A 24,577-nucleotide genomic window follows, 5' to 3' on the forward strand; every position below is an offset into this window, starting at 1 on the left:
ACTGCTAGGACTCTCCACCCATTCATTCCATCGTTGACCCATTGTTGGCCCTCTTTGTCTGATCCTAAATCCCTTCCCTGTCCCCCTCCTCACCCCCACTGGTGCCCTTTCCAGTAAAGCACTCCACTGTTCTGGGGTCCCTCCTCCTGGAGAGCTGCAGGCAGTGGCTGAGGTTCATCTGTGTTCATCCTGCAGACCCCTTGTGGGTTCAGGGGGAAGGGAAGGCATTGTTTCTTGACGTGGCAACAAGGCTTCAGACACTGTGATAATCTGGTGATAAAGGAGCAGATGCAAAATGTGCCCTGGGAGCAATGGCCTGGGCCTGAGAACACAAAGGGCACAGAGGGGTTCATTCCCTTACACAGCACACGAGTTTGGAGCATCTCCAACGTAAGAAGCACCATGAGGCATTTGATATTCAGGTCAGCACATCAATTCACTAATACTTACCCAGGGCCGGTCATTGCTCTGGGCACTAGAAGTAGACAAATGAATATGAGAAGCTTCAAGGAGCTTACATTCTAGTTGGAGACTCAGAAACATAAACAGGCAACTGCAATATAACATAGGTAGGTCTTAGATAAATGTACAAGGAGGGTGGTCTGAAAGCATCCAGGAGGGACGTTTAAGTCACCCTGGAAGTTGATATCTAAGGCTTTCTGAAAGATCTGAGGCTGAAACTGACTAGGCCCTCATGTAGGTAATATACAAACATGTTAAAAAGCATGAGGATGTCTACGGTTTTATTTGTACAACAGTTCAGCTGCATAATATTAAAAAGGTTTTGATTGGCATACTGAGACTATAACCAACCTTCGTAATATTCTTTAATTAAAATGGGGAAACACATTTGTGCTCCAAATAACCACCTTATGAAAAAATCCTTTGGGACCTAATGCCTGTTTAGAATAAAGAATAGCACCAAATTATGGCAGAGATAAACAAAAACTGCAATACTGTGCTTTTTGTAATTGGTGGTGAATGCATTAAAAACATTATGGGTTTTTCATATGAATGAAAATGCATGATTTTATCCATTATGCATTCTGAACATTCATTGGAGAAATACTTTTCTGAATTGTTTACATCTCTTGGCTTTATTATAATGGTAGCTATGAATGAGTTGAGCATCAGTTGTATACTGTGCAATGCAAAGTCTTTTCAAAGAAATGAACCTCTAAGCCTCCAGGGCTTACATTCTCAGTTATATAACCCCAATTACCATATACATGAAAAAGCGGTTTAATCTCAGTACTTCAGAATGCCATGTACAGAGCTAAAAGAGTGATGGAGCTGAAGTAATTTTCCTCCTAAGAGAGACATTTTAAGAAGCCATATTTTTATGGAAACATATTTATCACTATTATCAACAATACATTAAAGTAAGGAAGGTTAGTTATAGAGGGAAAAGAGTAAGCTATTGTGCCTGACGCTGTGCTAAAAACTCCATTCTTCATGACAATCCTGTGAGGTAGTTTTAATGATTTGGGTTTTATAGGTGAACACTAAAGTACAGTTGCCAGTAAAGACCAAAGCCAGGATTCAAAGCCAGTACTGTTCCATCTACACCCTACTTTTATGTCACTATGTCATATGCCTCCCCTATGCCTGATTAGTATTTTTTAAATGCTAGCTTAAATTGCTTCCTGATTTTAAAACCACTTAACATATATTTTTAAGTTCTTACTTTGTCAGTTACTCTCCTCAAAGAGAGGGGATTGGCGAACTTTTTCCATTAAAGGGCCAGATAATAAATATTTTAGATTTGGTGGGCCAAATGGTCTAGGGTACAACTACTCCACTTTGCTACCTTAGCAGGAAATCATAGAAATAGACAAAAGACAACACACAAACAAATGGGTGTGGTTGTGTTCCAATAAAATTGAGTCCTGCAGAGGGAGTAGGGGGTAAGGTGGACAACTGGATAAAGTCATTTCTGTCTTAGGCTGCAGACTACTCACATTCACAGAGGAAAGAACAGACACAGTGTGTCCCAGGAATCACAGAAATTTGGGGTTGGCCATAGTATATAAATTGAAGGGATGAGTGATGGGAGACAGAGTTGCCTGAGACTTGGTGTGTGCGATTCTTTGTACTTATGCTTTTTGTCATTATTAGGGTTAGGGTAGATAACAGAGCCTCAAAGGTAGAGGTGACAGTGATATGATCTGTTGGTTTTTTGTCACCTGTATAAAAGCCCTTTTATTCCACTTAGGACTACGCTATAGGTCACATTCCCTTCATGGCACTTACTGAGCACTACAGTTAAGAGTATCACTTTTTCACTCTCAGCTGGTCTTGTTCATTGTAGGAAGGGAAGGGCGGTCCCTGATTTACATTTGCAGAGACTGACTGCCTTGTAGACAGGTGGAGTGACACCCAAGAGGTCCCTCAGTCACCTCTGCTCCAGTGCCCAGTTCATGCTCCATCCCCAACCTTTTGCTATTGACCTGTGGTATATTCTTTATGTCTTTAAAAAGATAATAATCTGACAAGTCCTTTTCTGATTACTCTCTCCTTTCAGAAGAACAAACGCCATCTTTAAAAAAAGACAAAAAAAAAATTTAAAATAAAAAAGACAAAAAGAATACTTAAGTGCTTTTTAATTTCTCATTTAGGTTTGCAAATCTATTTATGGAAAGTCTCCTTAGCAGCTATTCAGTCTTTCATCACGATCCATTGCAGGGCAAATTGATTTTGTCCCATTCACTAATGGCTTGCTTTACAGGTCATAGAATCTGAGGATTATGTGACTATAGAAAGGGCCATATGAAAAATAATAAAATACTATTTCATAAGAGGCACCAGAATAATGAGTTTTAAAAAAGACTTTTATTCATAAGGTCTGTGAGAAGTACAAATGAACAACTGAATAAATTAATAAGTGATTTCATTAAAATGTTCTGCTTTACATAATTAAGACAAACTTTACAGATTATTTTCAATTTCATGAGAAACAATTTGTAGGACACCAGGAAATGTTGCTATTTTGCTATAAACATTTTGGTAGTACTATGGAGTCTATGGGATCAAAAATTGTCATTTTTATAAATAAGGAATTGTGGTTCTCACAGACTGTGTACCTTAACACTTTCTGTATTACAGAGGCATATTCTGGGCTGGGATCATATTCTAGACTTATTTTTCTTGTTTGTTTGTTTTGGGTTTTGCAATATTTAGGCCTTCTTGTTAGAGAATGGGATCTGATCATTTGGCAACTGAGAATTCTTCACGATTGAGTGATAAATTGAAAAGCTTTTTTTTTTTAATACTAGAGATATGTTATCTAAATAATACTAAAAAAGGTTCAAATCTATTTTTTGACCTTTCACTGTATGACTTTTAAGCTGTTTATTAACCTGAAAGGATTCCCCACATTGTGAGTACTGAGGGTGGTAGATTTTGTTGAGTAAATTTTCTTAGGATCAATCAGCAAATATTACAGCCAGGATTTTATTCTGCTTAATTGCATTTATGCTTCCGGCATTTTTAAATTATTGGAGCGAATGTTTTCTTTTTCTGGGATTGGTGAAGGAAGGGGTTATTCTTTGAAGAAACATTTTTACTGTAAATATTTTAACTTAACAATCATTTTTTTATGACATGTTATAATTAAATCATACAAAGCCCATAATCTACAAGAAAATTTTCTCTGAAAGCGTAACATTCATACATGTTGATTCTTTTGGCAAAAAATAAAATGTGTAGTCTTTATTTACATTATAGTTTATGGATTAAGGCATAAAGGATAGAATTATTTAACAGTTAAATATCTGATTAAAAGGATCTAATATTTCAAGTTAGTGAAAAATGAATAATTTGGACAAGTAATTAAGTATCTGACCTAATTGCAGTTACTTTGGGTTTTGATGGTCTATCATTTCATTAAAATATGTAGATGGCATATGCTTGCCTAACCTACCATATTTGTATGTGTGTGCGTGTGCGTGCTTAGTTGTGCATACAAATTTCAAAGTACATACACATACACATATTTTTTAATCTAACATTTCTATAACAGAAGAAAAACAATCAAGAGCATTACTACCAGAAGCCATCACTTGAATAATTCCACAGTGACCTTTGGAACTTTGGAACATAAGTGCTCTTTTTGAGTCACTGTGGCTTCTGAAATGACTGAGTTTTCCACAGGAAATTTTATATATAAATAAAATTATATATATATATATATATATATATACACATATATATATACACACACACATACATATGTATATCCAGAAAATCTGGCTTGTGTGAGTGTCTTTAATTTTATCTTTATTATTCTAGACTTATTTTGATCTAGAATATCTTTAATTTCCCTGGAGCAGAGATGCTATATATGCCTAAAGCAACATAATTATGATCAGTTTTAGGACTAGGGTATTAACCATTATGATTTTCTCCTGAAAATTGCCTTAGCAAATTTTTTTATGATCTGATTCTTTTTACAATCTGTGGAGTCTTTTTAGGAGGCATACTTCCTCAGAAGTAAGATGCAGAATAGAATTGATGCCATCTTTGAAGAACCTCCTTTAATACTGAATCAAAGGGTTTAATATTCATATTTGAATATTTAATGCTTTTTGTTATAAAATTAAAGAGGAAAGTGAGTTTTTTATGCAAGAAAAATGATCCCTAAATTGTTTCTCACTTCTCTTCTACAACGGAGGGAGACATTGGATGGCAAGCATCTTGTAGAGCATAACTGTAGAGCTATGTTACTCAAGGGAAAGCTGCTTAGTAGTTTCTAAAAACGCATGCTATAGGGCAAACACAATTTTATAAAGCTTATTTTACCAAATTTGCTATGACTTGGTAATACTAATGCAGCTGTAATGCTTGAATAAGCTTAGTCAAATAAAGCCTATAAAAATGCTCTCTCCACCGAAATAACTGCTCTGGGTGATCTAAGGTCAGAAATATGTGTCTGTCAATAGTAAAATCCTATTTGGATAAGCTTTTCAAATGATAGGTTAGGGAATTTCACTGTTCCATGTAATACTGACAGTTCCAACACCTAGAGTTGACCCTGGATTGACTCTGAGGGAAGTGGCTCCACTCTCCTAGTGATTAACACCAAAACCAAAGTCAAGTCCACCTGACAGTAAATACCAAGTAGGTTCTTAGAGGACAATGACCTAATTTTCCATTTATTTCTTACTCCTTGAGGTGCTGAGGATATAATTTTATCTCCAGAATACTCCACAAAGTGACTGCTCTTCTGCTCAATAAAAACTGAAATGTTGATGGGTGTGAAGGGGCTAGAAGGAAATAGTTCAACCATTCATCATTTTGTTTATCTGTTTGCTTTTTCAAATTGTTTTGTATCAGAACTTTAATTTCCCAGAGAAATTAGTTGCCAGTGAGTGGCATCTTCTTCACAGACAATTTAAGATCAATTTTAGGTCTATTTGGACAAACAATTCAGAGGATGAAGATGTTAGGGACTAAGCAATACATAATACTTTGAAAACTCTAATAATGAGTAGACTTCAGAAAACTGGTTCTCTTTAACTCCTCTGTTTCAGTTTCCTTTCATGTCATGTGTGCAGCTTTATCAGCTGTTTCAAAAACCCTATGTGCTCCTTAGAAGAAAGATTTGTATAAAGTATTATTTGTGTTTACCTAATTGCTTGCATTTTTGAAATATGGGCATGGATACCTTAATGTTCTTTTCAGAAATACATAAAAGAGCTTCAAGCTCATTTGGAAGTCTTTTGAAAGGCACAGGAAGCTGCTTTTTTTCCCCTATAGATTAGATGATTTAAAATAAAAACCACACAGCAAATCTTCTCTCTCTAAATTTTCAGGCTGCATTTTCTTCATGCAATATGTGTATTTTCTTCATGAGATATACAGACTCTGTTCAGAAAGATGAGGGTTTGAGCTAGGTTATTCTGCTCTGTCTAAACCTTTCAAATAGCTTAATGAAGATTTGGGTTCAAGTTAAACAAAATATAGTAATATCCTATTATAATGGTATCCAATTCTAAGCATATATTTTTTCTCACAAAAATTCTTAAATATTTTACTTTATTAAATATTTAAAAATTCTAGACAGAAGAATGGATAAAGAAGATGTGGTACATATATATAATGGAATATTACTCAGCTATAAAAAAAGAACAAAATAATGTCATTTGCAGCAACATGGATGGACCTAAAGATTGTCATAATGAGTGAAGTAAGTCAGACAGAGAAAGACAAATATCATATGATATCACTTATATCTAAAAAATGGTACAAATGAACTTATTTACAAAACAGAAATAGTCACAGATGTAGAGAACAAACTTATGGTTACCGGGGGGAAAGGGCAGGGAGGAAGGGATAAGTTGGGAGATTGGGATTGACACATACACACTACTATATATAAAATAGATAACTAATAAGGACCTACTGTATAGCACAGGGAACACTTCTCCATACTCTGTAATGACCTATATGGGAAAAGAATCTTAAAAAAGAGTGGATATATGTGTATATATAACTGATTCACTTTGCTGTACAGCAGAAACTAACATTTTAAATCAACTATACTGCAATAAAATTTTTTTTAAAATCTACATGTCTGGGCTTCCCTGGTGGCGCAGTGGTTGAGAGTCCGCCTGCCGATGCAGGGGACGCGGGTTCATGCCCCGGTCTGGGAAGATCCCACATGCTGCGGAGCGGCTGGGCCCATGAGCCATGGCCGCTGAGCCTGCAGGTCCGGAACCTGGGCTCCTCAACGGGAGAGGCCACAGCAGTGAGAGGCCCGCGTACGGCAAAAAAAAAAAAAAAATCTATGTGTCTGCTTTTAATCCAATTATGGCAATAGCATTAATTCTGGAGTGACTATAGAAAGTGTCAATTTATATTACTAATGAAAATAAAGGTATTTCATTATAAGTTTTATTTATTTTAAAAACCCCTGGGGTACTCAATGAAATCAGTTATGTCCCTACTTAATGATTATATACTCTAAAATATCCTTGTTCATATACATGTACATATGAAAATATTACTGAATATTATGAAAATATTATTGAATTATCACTACTTTTCCATCCAATGGATACAAATTTCCTTATAACTAGAAAGCACAAGTCTAGTTTTATTTATATTTAAGCATATCAAAAATAAAGCAGGTTGATTCATGAAACAAATGCCTAAAAACTCACCCAGAGAAGTAAACTTGAAAGAAATTTAGGTCTTAGTTCTTGCGTTTCCTTAAATTTCCAGAAAGTAGCTGATACAACATGAGAAACCAATCATTTTATATGACTATAGTTTTAAGCAGAAACAATACATGAAGTCCTTATTATTATTACCGAGTACATTTATATGAAAAGGGTATGAATATGCAGTGTGCTCTTTTTGGTTTGGGGGGACTGTCACACTCTCTTAATGGAAATAAAGTAGAAGCTACTGTGACACCAGAATGACAGGATTACTACTCCTTGTGGGGTAAAAGCAGCAGGAGATGATTAATTCTCAAGGCAGAGTTGATTTCCATGAAAATGTAAGGAAAAGAAAGTAAAAAACACACATTAGAGCCAACAAATCATGGAAAGCTAATGATTTTGAAGCATTGAATTTAGAATTTTTTTCCAAGTTGAAATACCTTTTCTATTTCACTGGATTTGTAATTCAATGGCAATGGGGCAATTTAGCAGGAAGACTGCTGGGGCTAGGTAAAAGCATTTCAATTATGTATATTTAGCGCAGGAAGAAAATGTGTCAACCCAAATGTAAAATACTAGAAAGTTAATTTCTCAAAAGAACTGAATATAGTTCATGGATCTTATGTCTGTCCTGTTCAAATCATATTTGCTAGGAACCAGTGTCTAACTTTTCTTTGCCTAAAACTGAATCCACAGAATTTGGGAGATTTTCTGTCAATTCCATACCCAAACTTCAAACTCAAAAAATTAGGCCCTAAAATGATTTATCTTCTTGCATGAGACTTTCTGGGTTCATGACGTCAGGATGGATTATTTTCCTAAAATGAATCTGATTGAATATGTCAAAATCATTGTCATAAAAAAAGTCACATCATGGGTCTTGTTAATTAGTTTCCATCCCTAAACTATCCCACTATGTGTAGTACACACTGACATTTTGATTTGGGCTACTTGGGCATGTACTGGTAGTACGGCTCCATGGCCATGATTTCCTTTAATTTAGTATGAAAGATATAGCTCTATTAAAATAACTATGGTTATTACGCTTAAATATATTAATATTCTTTTGAGTAGTTTTTAAATAATCAGACGGAAACATGCATGCTACGGACTGATTGTGTCCCCGCCCCACCCCAAATTCACATGTCAAAGCCCTGTTCCTCAGTGTGATGGTATTTGGAGATGAGGTCTTTGGGAGGTAATTAGGTTTAGGTTAGGTCATGGGGGTAGAGCCCTCATTATAGAATTAGTTCCCTTATACCACGAGACAGTAGAGAGCTTCCTGTGCTCTCTCTGCCATGTGAGGACACAGTGAGAAGACAGCCATCTGCAAGTCAGGAAGAGAGTCCTCACTAGAATCTGACCATGCTGGCACCCTGACTAAAACTTCCAGCCTCCAAAACTGTGAGAAAATAAATTTCTGTTGTTTAAGACACCCCATCTGTGGTCTGTGGTATTTTTTGACGGCAGCCCCAGCTGACTAAGAAAATGTACCGTCACGGGTGTAAATTGATCCTCAGCACTTTTATTCATCTGCACATTTATTCTGCCTAATCTGGTTGTAGAAACCTCTCCCAGTTGTTGCATCTTTTGGAGATTTATCAACCTTAATAATGTTCAAGATACTAGTTTTAATTGCCTCATTAGAAAGGAACGTCTCTGCTTAATTATTGACATTATTTAGTAAATACATGCTTTTTTTAGTCAAAGAGATTGCACATCTTTTTCTGTGCCCCACTAGTCTTTCGTCCTCTGTGGAAGACTTAATTTTGTTGACCAGCTAAACTTCCCACTTCTTATGAGATGTACCTGAACAGATGTGTTGTTTTAGCTGTAATTTTTATACAATTTTTAAAGGTTATACTCCATTTATAGTTATTACAAAACATTGCTGTATTCCCTGTGTTGAACAAAACAACCTTGAGCCTATCTTACACCCAATAGTCTGTGCCTTCCACTCCCCTATCCCTACATTGCCCCTCTCCCCCTTCTTCCCACTGATAACCACTAATTTCTTCTCTATATCTGTGAGTCTTCTTCTTTTATGCTATATTCACTAGTTTGTTGTATTTTTTAGATTCCACATGTAAGTTATATCATACAGTATTTATCTTTCTCTGTCTGACTATTTCACTTAGCATAATGACCTCCAAGTCCATCCATGTTGCTGCAAATGGCAAAATTTCTGAACAGATATGCTTTTACTTCTATCAGTAAACATACATCTCAATTCAACATTTTATCATGTCATAAAAATATTTTTTCATTTGTATTTATTTTTCTGGATAGAAATCACTGCCTACACATCCTTCTATATGTAGAAATAGATGTTATTTAACATGACACTTTCTTTAGCTGATTCCCTTAGCAAAACTTACGAAGTTTTTCACGTTTACTAAGTGTTTGTTGGGGCCTCGCTGTATAAAAAAGTGCTGTGCTAAGTTGTATGAAAGGGTAAATGACTTGCTTCCAACCTGGAGCTTTGTTGAAAACAAAAGAACTATACAAGAGTTGGGATAATTTCACCCATATCATTGTATTAATCAAAAAATGTTATAGAATCATAGGTAAGAACAGTAGTGTTCACTTCAAAAGAAGTGAGGCATTTGAGGCAATTCTTGAAAGAAAAGTTGGCTTTTAAAAGTGGAGTTTCAGTAAGACCATTTTTTTTTTAAAGAAAAAAAAGGAATTCATCAGAAATCCTTGCCCAAGTTAGATTAGTAAAACCCAATGTATTTTACCTGTAATGTGTTAAGAGTTCAATACATATTGTTTCAGAAAGTGAATTCTAGTTATGCACTTACCATTGCTTTTCACCTTTAAATTCAGATTGCTATTTGTAGGAAAACAATTATCCTGAATGGGGAGTAACTGCTAAGTTGAAAGTGAAAAGTTCAAAAGGTAGGGGAAACCTAGGCTTACCGGAACTAATACAAGAAGAGACATCTATTACTTGGCAGTAAGGAGTACTGGGAAGCGGCTAGCAGGTCACAGCGAGGGCCCACTGCCCAGGGAGGGAGATATCCTGCCTCTCACTCAACCAGAACACAAGTGAGCTCTTCCTAGAAGGAGCACTTCAATATTAGAATCTGACCTTGAAAACCCCCAAAAAACCTCATTTCGTTTACGACCAAGACAACACAGCCACTCAAAAAATAAGAGTGAGATTTGAGATTTTCTTTCAAAAATGAAAATAATTTTTTTTAAAAAAGGAATCTGGATATTTAGATCATTCTGACTGATCACCCCTCATGACAGAGATGAAGGAAAATAATTATTTACATTCCTAGCAGAAGCAAGAGCATCAGTCAGAACTTCTGATGGCTGGTAATGCAAGCACAACCAAATTAAAGGAGTTTTTATATTCTCATATAACTGGAAGTCCAGAGATAAATCTGACTGTAAACACAGCTGGCTCCGTGAACCCACACAGTGGTATCTGGACTCTACCTCTTTCTATCTTGCAGCAGATTCTTCAACTGGTGGGCTAGAGGACTACTGGTAGACCCCACCAGCTTGGTAAACCAAGCAGAAAGAGAGTATAACTCCAATAGTTCCGAGAAAACTGAGGAGGACTCTGATTGCCCCATCCCTTCGCAGTCTTAGGCAAGAGGGAATGTTCTAAGTGGTCAGGCTTGTCTTAAAGACCCATTCCTATGTTTGGGGGTTAGGGGAGTGTTCACTTTCTAATCCCACTACTGGAAAAAGAAATTCACTTCCTGGAAGGGTAGAGGGAGCGAGTGGGTAGCAAGGAGTGCTAGATAACGCAAAATATAGGTGTATATCTCTTCATCTTTGCAGGTAGATTAGGTGGCCAAATCATTCTCTGAAATATTACAATAATCACATACCCTAAATCTGGGGAAAGAGATGGCAGTTTAGGGCTTTCATGATTGAAATTGGCAGGGGGTCCGTTTCCGGTTTAAGACAAAAGCAATTTTTACCTTGAAAGAGAGTGAATAGCTTTTCTTTAAGTGCTTAGAATCTGGATTCTTCTAAAAATTTCTCTAGGTTACTTCCTATGGTTTACCAATCTTAGATATATATCAATTTGAATGTCTAGGATTATTTTGATAAAGATTGTTTTTGTGAATTGTCATGATTTAACTTGCCTCTCAAAATCTTTTTCATTCAGTTTATACTAGAAAAGCATAATTTAGTGGTCACAGATTTCTATGTATATGATACATAGACATTCTTTTTCTTTATTGTAGTGTAGTTGATTTACAATGTTGTGTTAGTTTCAGGTGTACAGCAAAGTGATTCAGTTATACATATACATATATCATCTTTTTAGATTCTTTTCTCATATAGGTTATCACATAATATTGAGTAGATTTCCCTGTGCTATACAGTAGATCCTTGTTGGTTATCTATCTTTTTTTTATCATTTATTTTCATAAAGTTTATTTGTTCTTACAGAGGTTGACTTCCTAAAATCAATAGTTTAGTCGTTTAGGTTTTCTCGTACAACAAGAAAAGAGCACTTGAAAAATTCTCAAAATGAAACTAATTTTCTTAAGTCTGTAAACTACTGTTTTACCAGCATGGATTCATCACATCTGTCAGGGGAAATACAGCAATGGCAAAAGAGTATGTGATCCTAAAATGTAGCAGAAGCATCCTATTACCTGTTTATTCTGCAAAATTCACTACAAGTAAGGATTGCATCATATCAATAGGTTCGTGTCTTTCCTGTAAAATAAAAATATTTTAGTGGCTGAGATAAAAAACTGTATAAAGAAAATTTAATTCCTCATTGATAATCTTATAACTTGCTACCTATAATTTATCTGATAAAAATGGTGTAGGCAATCTAAGCAAACAGCTATTTTAACAGCTGTGCTATCTTCTCACTATCTATCTTAAATATAGTAGTGTGTGTGTGTTCATCCCAAGCTTCTGATTTATCCCTCCCTGCCACGTTTCCCCTTTGGTAAGTATAAGTTTGTTTTTGCTATTGATACACAGACCATTCTTCAAACACTAGGATTAATAAAATATGCAATTTAAAAGATGGATTCTTCACTTTTCAACTTTATTTGCTTAAAAATCTTTTCAGTAGAGTTTCTCCAAAATTCTTACTTATATGCATGTTTTCTGGAACACTTAAAAATATAGCAAAGGTCATTCTTGTGACTGGGAATTACATTCTTACTATAATTTTGAAATAACTTTTTTTTTCACTGATAGTATATACTGCCCTGCTCTCCTTTGCTCTCTAATTTTTGCAGAAAAAATTTAGTGTTAGAGTATTCCACAAACCACATTGCACAGTTAACTGTGAAATTCAAATTAATGCTTTTATGAAATGAATATGCAATATGCAATATTTTATTTATACCATTCTAGGTGTCTTCCTTGAGGATCCTAGAAGAGACTGTATTGTATTATTCCCATAGGAATAATAATGGGCAAGGGGCATGGCACTTTCCTCATCTGATTAATAAGGCATGATGAGGTTAAGTGAATTCTTTCAGGAGACTTACGATTTATTCTCCAATGCATAACCTGGCTGTGGTCTTTGGAGCTACTACATAAGCAGCCCTAATTTTACTTTATGGAGCAGAGTCTCTTGGCCCTTCAGCCAGATCCCCACTTCTTTTTTGTTTGTTTTTTTGTTTTGTTTTGTTTTGAACTATTTGTTTTTAACTTTTAATTTTATATTGGAGTATAGCCGATTAACAATGTTGTGATAGTTTCAGCTGCACAGCAAAGCGACTCAACCATACATATGGTACATATACATACCTGCAACCATACGTATGCAGGTATCCATTCTCCCCCAAACTCCCCTCTCATCCAGGCTGCCACATAACATTAAGCAGAGTTCCCTGTGCTATACAGTATGTCTTTGTTGGTTATCCATGCTAAATATAGCAGTGCAGATCCCCACTTTTTTTGAAGCTGATTCTGGCTACCTGGCAATCAAAATAATTTGTATGAAATCAAAACGAATGGAATGAAAACGTAGGCATGGAAAGTACTGTCACATATCCTCGCTGCTCTGCTCCAATTGTGAGACACCAACTTTCAAGAAACATCACCCAGGGCTTCCCTGGTGGCGCAGTGGTTGGGAATCCGCCTGCCAATGCAGGGGCCACGGGTTCGAGCCCTGGTCCCGGAAGATCCCACATGCCGTGGAGCAACTAAGCCTGTGCGCCACAACTACTGAGCCTGCTCTCTAGAGCCCATGAGCCACAACTACTGAAGACCGTGTGCCACAACTACTGAAGCCCACGTGCCTGGAGCCTGTGCTCTGCAACAAGAGAAGCCACCACAATGAGAAGCCTGCGCCCCGCAACGAGGAGTGGCCCCCACTCGCTGCACCTAGAGAGGGCCTGTGTGCAGCAGCGAAGACCCAATGCAGCCAAAAATTAAATAAATGAATAAATAAATTTATAAAAAAAAGAAACATCACCCATATCAAATTTCTCAGTAATATTTACCTCTCATTTTTCCACCATATCAATAACTAGCTGTTTTCATCTCCAGAGTGCTTCTCAAACATTAAATAATCTCAGATTACACACTCTATTCTTTGCATATATCTTGACCAGCTGTCAGAGAAGGCAATTTATTTCCCCTCAATTTTATTCTTCTTGGCACTGTGTGGTTTCTATAAGTAAATCTGAATGGAAATTGAAAGTTACAACCTAGTGTGTTTCCATAACAAAGGCAACACATAATTTTCCTTAAGCAGGGTAACCTTCAGGTTACTTTCAAATTGCTTATGGTTTTGCTGTTGGATACTCAGAATGTTTTCATCACCTTGGAATCTTGATTAATTCTTAAGTGGAATTTTTGAGGATGTGAGGATGAAAAAAAAATAGAAAAGATTAAAAAATTGTTTAGTGTTAACTTTGTCATTTTTATTTGTTTAAAATATTGTACCATAATTGTTTTGGCAGGACTGTAAGGTGAAATAAAATTTGGAATTTATACTAAAATCAGTTCTTTAAAAAATTAAAAGTCATATTTTAACTCTGAACTTGCATTACTCCCTGAATTTATATACTCTCTCAATTTCCTGATAAAAAAGGGAAAAAATGTAGAAATTCTTATCCCATAAAAATTTTTCTGTCTTTTAAAAATGGGACCAGAATTCAACTAATTTTGTATCAAATCTCAGTACGTTTATTTTTTCAGGTTCAAGATACCAAGCAGGTGTGTATGTTATTGTCTGCAGAAATACTCTCTTACACACAGTTCACTGAAGTGAATCTAAAGAGCAAAAGCAATTCTTCCCATGTTCTCTATATAGTGATAGTAGGAAGCCTTCCAGAAGTTAAAAAACTGGAGTTTAGCAACATATCAGCTTTCACGTCGGCCTCTCCTACACACTTATAATTCACTTACTCTCCCGCGAATCATTTGATTCACTTGTAGCCCCACTTGAGTCTTGAATCGCATTTCAGAGTATTTCTATCATTCATCCATTTTCAGAACTGCCATTAGAAGTGATGGGAATTTGGCACGAAATTCAGTGAGAGGATATGATATGAGTTCTTTCTAATTTTTCTTTCTTTGAGCACCACCTCAGGTACAAACTGAAATCTGTTTTTTAAAGTTATTTTTCCATCTTGGTATCATTTCAACTAAATTGAATTTTAGAGCTTGGGATATGTATTCACATAGATTTTCAGAGAAGAAAGGAGATTCATTGTTACTATTATTAATTTATACCTAAAGTTGTTTTAAAATTTTAATTAAATGATTTTACCACTGATGTTTCTCATCAGCTTTTTACTCTTAAAAATATATGCCTAGATTTACCATTGTCATCTAAAAATAGTTGTATAGTTATGTTTGGTTATTATTAATACCTACTAATATATACACTAGAATGCATTTGATTTTCTTTTCCCTAGTCAGTCTAGAATTTTATGTCATTTATTTTCTTTCTATATAGGGGAGGAAAGTACCATTTTATGGGTAAAGAAACAAAGAAAACTTTATTAACTAGAGTACTTAATTTTGCATGTGGTATTTTCATTTCTTCTGTCAACAACTAAAAATTGTCTTATGAACTGAATTTATACTTTAAGTACGCAGTGCACACATCTGTTTCAGGGTTCAAACTTTTTTTTTGTACTTTAAAGAATTCAGTTACATATCTGATAACATTTGTACAATAACAAAATAAGTTTATTTGTTATCAATCATCTCTCTTAATTTTGTTAATGGGGCAAAACAGGATCCACTAATATGAATAAATTACAGTATGTGTCCCTGTTTTCCTGTATTACAATAAATAAATTGATTAGGAAAGACATGGAGGAAGTCATAGCATTCTTTTTTTGGTTCCCTGAAACTGTCTTAGCCTAATGTATATGCTATTAAGTGGAAATAAATGTCTGCATTTATCGAGGAGTTAGTCCCTCAGCCTTTGTTTCTAAGGTTAATCTTGCACTTCTAGCCCTTCCTTATCATGATAGTAGTGGTTGTAGTCCTACCTGTAGAAGTAGTGGCCAAAGTAACAATGATAGTGATGATGATAATGGCGAAGATTATTCTAAGAGTAACTCCATTTAGGTGAAATTCATTTTGTGAAAAATGTCAAAGAAGTTTCCGGTTGGGAGTGGAAAAATTGTTTTTTAATTTTTAATGTCAAAGAAGTTTGAAAATTTGCTTTTTAAAAAAAATTTAGGAATGTAATTTAGAGATAAAATTGAAAATATTTACTTATGTATATTAGAATGTGATTAATCAAAATTTTCTCTTCCCTAATATGTAATTCTTTAATTGTTGTAGACAACGTAGCTCATATTTAAAGTATATGAAATATATTGTTAAGCTGTAATTTTGGCAAAAATATTTGGATTGTTAGGGGTATTTTTTCTCTTTAGTGCTCAGTTATTTACTCCACATCTGTGTAATTTCTGGTTGGTCTTCAATTGTTCTTAAATGAAACATGATATATTTGTTCCAAATAGTCTCTAAGTTTCCTCTAGAGATAACTTTCTATGAGTCAAGGCTTGTCAATATAGTCATATATGCCTGCTCTCCATTGAGGGGACACTTTCTAGTTATGCAAAGGCAGCAACTTTACAGAAGAAAAATGAGTTACAAAATTTTTAAATGTTTACTCTATACATAAAAATATCATAAAAAGGGCTTCCCTGGTGGCGCAGTGGTTGAGAGTCCGCCTGCCGATGCAGGGGACACGGGTTCGTTCCCCGGTCCGGGAAGATCCCACATGCTGCGGAGCGGCTGGGCCCGTGAGCCATGGCCGCTGAGCCTGCGCGACCGGAGCCTGTGCTCCACAACGGGAGAGGCCACAACAGTGAGAGGCCCACGTACCGAAAAAAAAAAAAAAAAAAAAGTCATAAAAAGAAAAAGTAAACAGTTGAAGGAAAAAAGTGCAACATAAGTTTAGATAAAGTGGTACTATCCTATATGTGTGTGTTTATTTATAAGCATGTATGTGTACACACATGCATACATGTAAGTACATTTACACGTAGACACACTCATATACGTATATGCAAATATACATATACAAAATATATACATATACATTATGTATATATGTATATGTGTACACAACTTTATAAACCACCAGAAGGAGGTTTATAGAAAAATGAACAAAAAACTTCACAGGATAAGAAATATAAATGAAAAATAAACATATAAAAAAGCTTATCTCTAGCAATCAAAGAATTGCAAATGAAGTAGAATTTTCCTCCTGTGTGATTGAACATATTTTGAATACCGGTAATACCCAGGGTTGTCAAGGATAAGGAAACAAATTATTTTTATTTTCAAATATATACATATATTCTCAAAAGATATAAAAGTGATTATATTATTTGCCCAGAAATTCTATATTTAGGAAATTCTCCTTATACAAAAATCATTAATATGTGCTGAGAAAACTTCTGCCATGTCCCAGGGTAGAAAGCTGTTCAACTAAATTATGCATAGCCATGGAATGACATGCCATGCAGCCACTTAAGTGGTATTTTATGTAATATGTACAGCAAGAAATCATGTTTATTATATATTGCCTAGTAAAAAAAACTAACGGAGAGTGTGTTGATGACTTGTCAGAAATAAAACGTATTTATGTATTTACTTGCATGTACAGAAAAGTAGGTATAAATAGAAAAATATGTCAACAGTTCTTTTTGTGTGGTGAGAATGCAAATAATTATCGATGGTAAATCTATTGTTTAATAAAAAACCCAAATAATTATCTATTTATTTATTTTGCTATTTTTTATATTTTTTGAATTTTCAGTCATGAACTGAAAGTGTAGACTTTTGTAAGCAGAAATAAAAAGTTTCTGGATATAATAAGATTTTCCAACATTAATCTCTTAGATCTTCTATGCCCCTTTCACAAATAAAAATTAATGGCTTTAATAGAGGGTCAATTATGCTGTTAAACCAGAATATCCAAAAGAAATTTCATCCATTTGAACTATTTTATCACTGATTTTGTTCCTCTCCCAGAGGGGATATTTTTGCTTGTATTTAGACCTGACGTATGAACCTAAATAAAAGAAAAAGGTTAAAAAGCAACTTGACCAAAAAAGCCATTGCCCTTGATGGTATTGGGTATATGAGGCGGTAAGGGACATGCAAAAATGATTGAAGATTATGACATAGTTTGTGGCCTGGCTGGCAGTACTTATGGAACTTGGGAGACGAGGAATGCTGATTATGAGGGCCTATGGGTATCAGGGTGGAGGGTAAATGCTGAGAAAGTGAAATGTGGTAGCGGGCAGGGAGTTTGGCTCTACCACTAAAGAGGTGTATTCTGCCATAGAAAATGCTATAAAAGAGCTATATATACCTATACAGTCTGTGTTTTGTGGGGAAGGGGTTTTTGTCATCAATATTTGACATGAAATTCCAAATTATAATTCTCCTTTTCCAATGTTCGATTAGGAAATGCATCTACGACCACAACTGTGATAGACAGCAAGAATGGATCTGTGCCCAAATCCCCTGGAAAAGTGATAAAGAGGACAGTCACAGAAGATATAGTGACAACATTCAGCTCCCCAGCAGCCTGGCTTCTGGTCATTGCTCTGATCATCACGTGGTCAGCTGTGGCCATTGTTATGTTTGACTTAGTGGATTACAGAAACTTTTCAGGTAAGATCCATGAAGTTTGGCTTTTCTTTTTTTTTTTTAATTAATTTTTATTGGAGTATAGCTACTTTGCAATGTTGTATTAGTGTCTGCCGTACCGCAGAAGTTTGGCTTTTAAATGGAAAGAAACAGAGTTCTCTCCAGCTCTGGTTTTGTTTCTCTTCACCCTGCAAATAAACAAAGCATCCCACAAACATGCTTGAGGGCCACTAAGGGCTAGTTCCCATCTTCACATTTCCTTCTAATCTTTGCCTGTTCTCATAGACTTCAAATGAAACCTGATTTGAAGAGCTGAACAAAAGCTCAATGTTATAGTTTCATGAGGATAACAATTCCAAAGCTTGGTGGATATTTGGTTTGGGAATAGGGACTATATCAATCATTAATAAAGGATAATTTGTGGATTTTACACTCGGCTATATAAAACCAAACCCAACCCAAATAAAACACTTTTGGACAAATGGAAAATTGTGTATTTTTAAGTCCCCCACTATCTGGCTCTAAGTTTCCTTCCCAGACATTCTCTTTGCTCCTCCCATTAAAACATCCTATTTTGATTTCCTAAAAATAAAGAATGTTAAAAGGAATTTCGAGGAATTACTTGTAATGCGATACGACGGCCAGCCATGTGTTCTTTTTTTTTTTTTTTTTTTTTTTTAAACATCTTTATTGGGGTATAATTGCTTTACAATGGTGTGTTAGTTTCTGCTTTATAACAAAGTGAATCAGCTATACATATACATATGTTCCCATATGTCTTCCCTCTTGCGTCTCCCTCCCTCCCACTCTCCCCATCCCACCCTTCCAGGCTGTCACAAAGCACCGAGCTAATATCCCTGTGCCTTGCGGCTGCTTCCCCCCAGCTATCTACCTTACTACGTTTGTTAGTGTGTATATGTCCATGACTCTCTCTCGCCCTGTCAAAACTCACCCCTCCCCCTCCCCATACCCTCAAGTCCGTTCTCCAGTAGGTCTGCGTCTTTATTCCTATCTTACCCCTAGGTTCTTCATGACATTTTTTTACCTTAAATTCCATATATATGTGTTAGCATACGGTATTTGTCTTTTTCTTTCTGACTTACTTCAGTCTGTATGACAGACTCTAGGTCTATCCATCTCATTACAAATAGCTCAATTTCATTTCTTTTTAAGGCTGAGTAATATTCCATTGTGTATATGTGCCACATCTTCTTTATCCATTCATCCGATGATGGGCGCTTAGGTTGTTTCCATGTCCTGGCTATTGTAAATAGAGCTGCAATGAACATTTTCAGCCATGTGTTCTTATAGATTCGGAGTGAAATAGGAATATCACAAGTGAGGAAATTTAGATTTTCATTATGGCCTATCCAATCTCTGAGTATATTGTTCATCTCTTTGTTCAAGGTCTTTCTGTTTTTTTAAAATTATATTTGTCTATTTCCACATCTGACATGCTCTATTGAGCATGTGAGTTCCTTGAGGGAAGGAATCGGTCAGGTGCTCAATAATTATTAAATGAATAGATGAATGAGTTTATGCTTATGCCTTTGTATCATAAGCAAAAACATTTTATTAGCTTCTTAACGTGCTCGTTCATATTTGCCCTGTGCACCCTGCAACCTACCTGTTCTTTCTTCAGTAAGAGTGGAATCAGTAGAACTCAGAAACTATAAATACTGTAAGTTGCATTCTATATACTGAGAGATCCTCTACTTCCCATTATGGTATTTTACTCATTGAACAATTATTGTCAAGTATCTACTACATATGCCAGGAAATGGCTATGTTAAAAGAAATGCAAGTATGAATAACACAAAGTCAAAAAACTGTATAGTTTGGGTTTATTGATATGGAGGTGTGACTGAGATAACTCTGCCCCCTGTACCGTTGGTAGCTGGGTTAAAGTGAGCATCATCTAACAGGTAGAGCTAAGTCTCATGATGTCAACCAAAGCAAAAGGGCTATTTATCCAGAGCCATAAACCTCTGCTTTAAGTAGGCAATAGTTTTGGTATATTGTGTAATGCCGACTCTTAAAAGAATATACAGTTGAAATGCCTATAATATAAAATATGACCTAGAATTTTAAGTGAAAAACAGTTGTTTACATTACTCCAGGAAATTTCATTTCCCTTGAGCCTATATTGACTGATATTTTTCATCTGTTCTTTTTTAGAATTTCATTCATTCAAATTTTAGAACCAAATATGGTCATATAATATAGTTCTTCAATTTTTACAGTAGATGTATTTTAAGAATTGTGTGTAAATCTAATATTTGTAAAGTTAATATTTTAATAAGTATACTAAATAAATTACTGATGAATTTGTTCTTAATTATTTGATAAAATGAGCAGCTACCTATAATTAAATTTTCAGATTAGATTACTTAAATGTAAGGCACATAGTCCACAGTAGAGCTTCCTTGGACCATTGTAATTAGTTACTATGGATAATGCCTATGTTCCTGGCATTTCATTTGTTAGGGGAAAAATAACCTCTGTATTACTACTACTTCACTTCTTCTTTCAAGAAGTGTTTGCTAAGTACATCGTCTTTGTGAAGACTCCTCCTCCAGTTCTATATATTTATTAATGACCTAACCATCTATCCATTTCCTGCAAAAAGAAACCTGCAAGTCATCTGTTAAATCTGCTGGGCACCTGATCAGTTACCACACTGTATGCCAGCCAACCCTCTTATGCCTCATGAATTTGCTCCCTCCTCTTATTACCACACTTATTACCTCCATTACTACACTTATTACCACAGTCTCCATTACTACACTTCAGACCTTGATTCTCTTTAGAGGGGGTAATGCAGTTTCTTTTTGTCTGCCTCACCCAGGCCTCTCCCCTTTAACATTGCCCCCAAGGTATCTTCATAAAACATAAATTTCATTGAGTATTTCTGCCAAGTACAAATTCCTTGGCATGAAATTCAAGTCCTTGGCTTAGCCCTTTATTTTCATCTTGTAATTCCGCTCATGCACCCCGTGTTCCAGCCATACTTCCTATTGCTCTCACCTGTTTTCTTTGCCTAGGAAAACATACACTCTCACTCCTCCCTGCCTCTGCTCATACCATCCTTCCCTCATTCCCTGATCCAGTATAGCAGAAAGTGTAAGAAAGTAGTTAAGAATGTGAACTCTGGTGCTGCATTTCCTTGCTATTAAATCCAGATCTTGCAACTTTATAGCCCTTGTGATATCAGAAAAGTCACTTAGTCTCTCTTTGCTTCAGTTTCATCATCTATACAATAGTACCTATGTAATAAGATTAAGAGAATTATACAAATGAATATATTTGGAGTGTTTAGGGCAGAACCTGGTTTATCACAAGTGCTGTATACATTTTATTTTATTTTTTTAAAATCTTATTTATTTATTAATTTTTTAAACATCTTTATTGGACTATAATTGCTTTACAATGGAGTATTAGTTTCTGCTTTATAATAAAGTGAATCAGCCATACATATACATATATCCCCATATCCCCTCCCTCTTGCATCTCCCTCCCACCCTCCCTATCCCACCCTTCTAAGTGGTCATAAAGCACCGAGCTGATCTCCCTGTGCTATGCAGCTTCTTCCCACTAGCTATCTGTTTTACATTTGGTAGTGTATATATGTCAACGCCACTCTCTCACTTCATCCCAGCTTACCCGTCCCCCTCCCCGTGTCTTCAAGGCCATTCTCTACGTCTGCGTCCTTATTCCTGTCCTGCCCCTAGGTTCTTCAGACCCTTTTTTTTTTTTTTAGATTCCATATATATGTGTTAGCATACAGTATTTGTTTTTCTGTTTCTGTCTTACTTCACTCTGTATGACAGACTCTAGGTCCATCCACCTCACTACAAATAACTCAACTTCGTTTCTTTTTATGGCTGAATAGTATTCCATTGTATATATGTGCCACATCTTCTTTATCCATTCATCTGTTGATGGACACTTAGGTTGCTTCCATGTCCTGGGTATTGTAAATAGAGCTGCAATGAACATTGTGATACATGACTCTTCTTGAATTATGGTTTTCTCAGGGTATATGCCCAGTAGTTGGATTGCTGGGTCGTATGGTAGTTCTATTTTTAGTTTTTTAAGGAACATCCATACTGTTCTCCATAGTGGCTGTATCAATTTACATTCCCACCAACAGTGCAAGAGGGTTCCCTTTTCTCTACAACCTCTCCAGCATTTATTGTTTGTAGATTTTTTGAGGATGACCATTCTGACGGTGTGAGGTGATACCTCACTGTAGTTTTGATTTGCATTTCTCTAATGATTAGTGATGTTGAGCATCCTTTCATGTGTTTGTTGGCAATCTGTATATCTTCTTTGGAGAAATGTCTGTTTAGGTCTTCTGCCATTTTTGGATTGGGTTGTTTGTTTTTTTGATATTGAGCTGCATGAGCTGCTTGTAAATATTGGAAATTAATCCTTTGTCAGTTGCTTCGTTTGCAAATATTTTCTCCCATTCTGAGGGTTGTCTTTTAGTCTTGTTTCTGGTTTCCTTTGCTGGGCAAAAGCTTTTAAGTTTCATTAGGTCCTATTTGTTTATGTTTGGTTTTATTTCCATTTCTCTAGGAGGTGGGTCAAAAAGGATCTTGCTGTGATTTATGTCATAGGGTGTTTTACCTATGTTTTCCTCTAAGAGTTTTATAGTGTCTGGCCTTACATTTAGGTCTTTAATCCATTGTGAGTTTATTCTTGTGTATGGTGTTAAAGAGTGTTCTAATTTCATTCTTTTACATGTAGCTGTCCAGTTTTCTCAGCACCACTTATTGAAGAGGCTGTCTTTTCTCCATTGTATATTCTTGCTTCTTTTTTCAAAGATAAGGTGACCATATGTGTGTGGGTTAAGCTCTGGGCTTTCTGTTCTATTCCGTTGATCTGTATTTCTGTTTTTGTGCTAGTACCATACTGTCTTGATTACTGTAGCTTTATAGTATACTCTGAAATCCGGGAGCCTGATTCCTGCAGCTCGTTTTTCTTTCTCAATATTGCTTTGGCTATTTGGGGTCTTTTGCGTTTCCATACAAATTGTGAAATTTTTTGTTTTAGTTCTGTGAAAAATGCCATTGGTAGTTTGATAGTGATTGCACTGAATCTGTAGATTGCTTTGGGTAATATAGCCATTTTCACAATGTTGATTCTTCCAATCCAAGAACATGGTATATCTCTCCATCTGTTTGTATCATCTTTAGTTTCTTTCGTCAGTGTCTTATAGTTTTCTGCATACATGTCTTTTGTCTCCTTTGGTAGGTTTATTCCTAAGTATTTTATTCTTTGTGTTGTAATGGTAAATGGGAGTGTTTCATTAATTTCTCTTTCAGATTTTCTATCATTAGTTTATAAGAATGCAAGAGATTTCTGTGCATTAATTTTGTATCCTGATACTGTACCAAATTCATTGATTAGCTCTAGTAGTATTCTGTAGCATCTTTAGTATTCACTATGTATAGTATCATGTCGTCTGCAAACAGTACCATCTTTACTTCTTCTTTTCTGTTTTGGATTCCTTTTATTCTCTGATTGCTGTGGTTAAAACTTCCAAAACTATGTTGAATAATAATGATGAGAGTGGACGACCTTGTCTTTTCCTGATCTTAGTCGAAATGGTTTCAGTTTTTCACAATTGAGAACGATGTTGGCTGTGGGTTTGTCATATGTGGCCTTTATTATGTTGAAGTAAGTTCCCTCTCTGCATACTTTTTGGAGGGTTTTTTATCATAAATGGGTGTTGAATTTTGTCAGACCTTTTTCTGCATCTATTGAGATGATCATATGGTTTTTATCCTTCAGTTTGTTAATATGGTTTATCACATTGATTGATTTGCGTATATTGAAGAATCCTTGCATTCTTGGGATACACCCCACTTGATCATGGTGTATGATCCTTTTAATGTGCTGTTGGATTCTGTTTGCTAGTATTTTGTTGAGGATTTTTGCATTTATGTTCATCAGTGATATTGGCCTGTCGTTTTCTTTCCTTGTGACATCTTTGTCTGGTTTTGGTATGAGGGTGATGTGGCCTCGTAGAAAGAGTTGGGGAGTGTTCTTCCCTCTGCTATATTTTGGAAGAGTTTGAGAAGGATAGGTGTTAGCTCTTCTCTCAATGTTTGATAGAATTTGCCTGTGAAGCCATCTGGTCCTGGACTTTTGTTTGTTGGAAGATTTTTTTTTTTTTTTTCTCTTTGCAGTATGCGGGCCTCTCACCCCTGTGGCCTCTCCTGCTGCGGAGCACAGGCTCCGGACGCGCAGGCTCAGCAGCCATGGCTCACGGGCCCAGCCTCTCCGCAGCACACGGGATCCTCCCGGACCGGGGCACAAAC

The 24,577-nt window shown here is 35.8% G+C and overlaps 1 protein-coding gene across 1 annotated transcript in view; it reads left to right on the forward strand.

Annotated features, from left to right (window-relative positions):
- TRDN (triadin) overlaps positions 1-24,577 on the forward strand; it is a 167,708-nt gene that overhangs the window by 35,156 nt on the left and 107,975 nt on the right. The window contains exon 2 of the mRNA XM_032650860.1: positions 18,063-18,272. Coding sequence (XP_032506751.1) covers positions 18,063-18,272 — 210 coding nt within the window. The remainder of the gene's footprint in view (positions 1-18,062; positions 18,273-24,577) is intronic.

Source organism: Phocoena sinus, chromosome 12 (assembly GCF_008692025.1).
Source record: "Phocoena sinus isolate mPhoSin1 chromosome 12, mPhoSin1.pri, whole genome shotgun sequence".
Classification (NCBI taxonomy): domain Eukaryota; kingdom Metazoa; phylum Chordata; class Mammalia; order Artiodactyla; family Phocoenidae; genus Phocoena; species Phocoena sinus.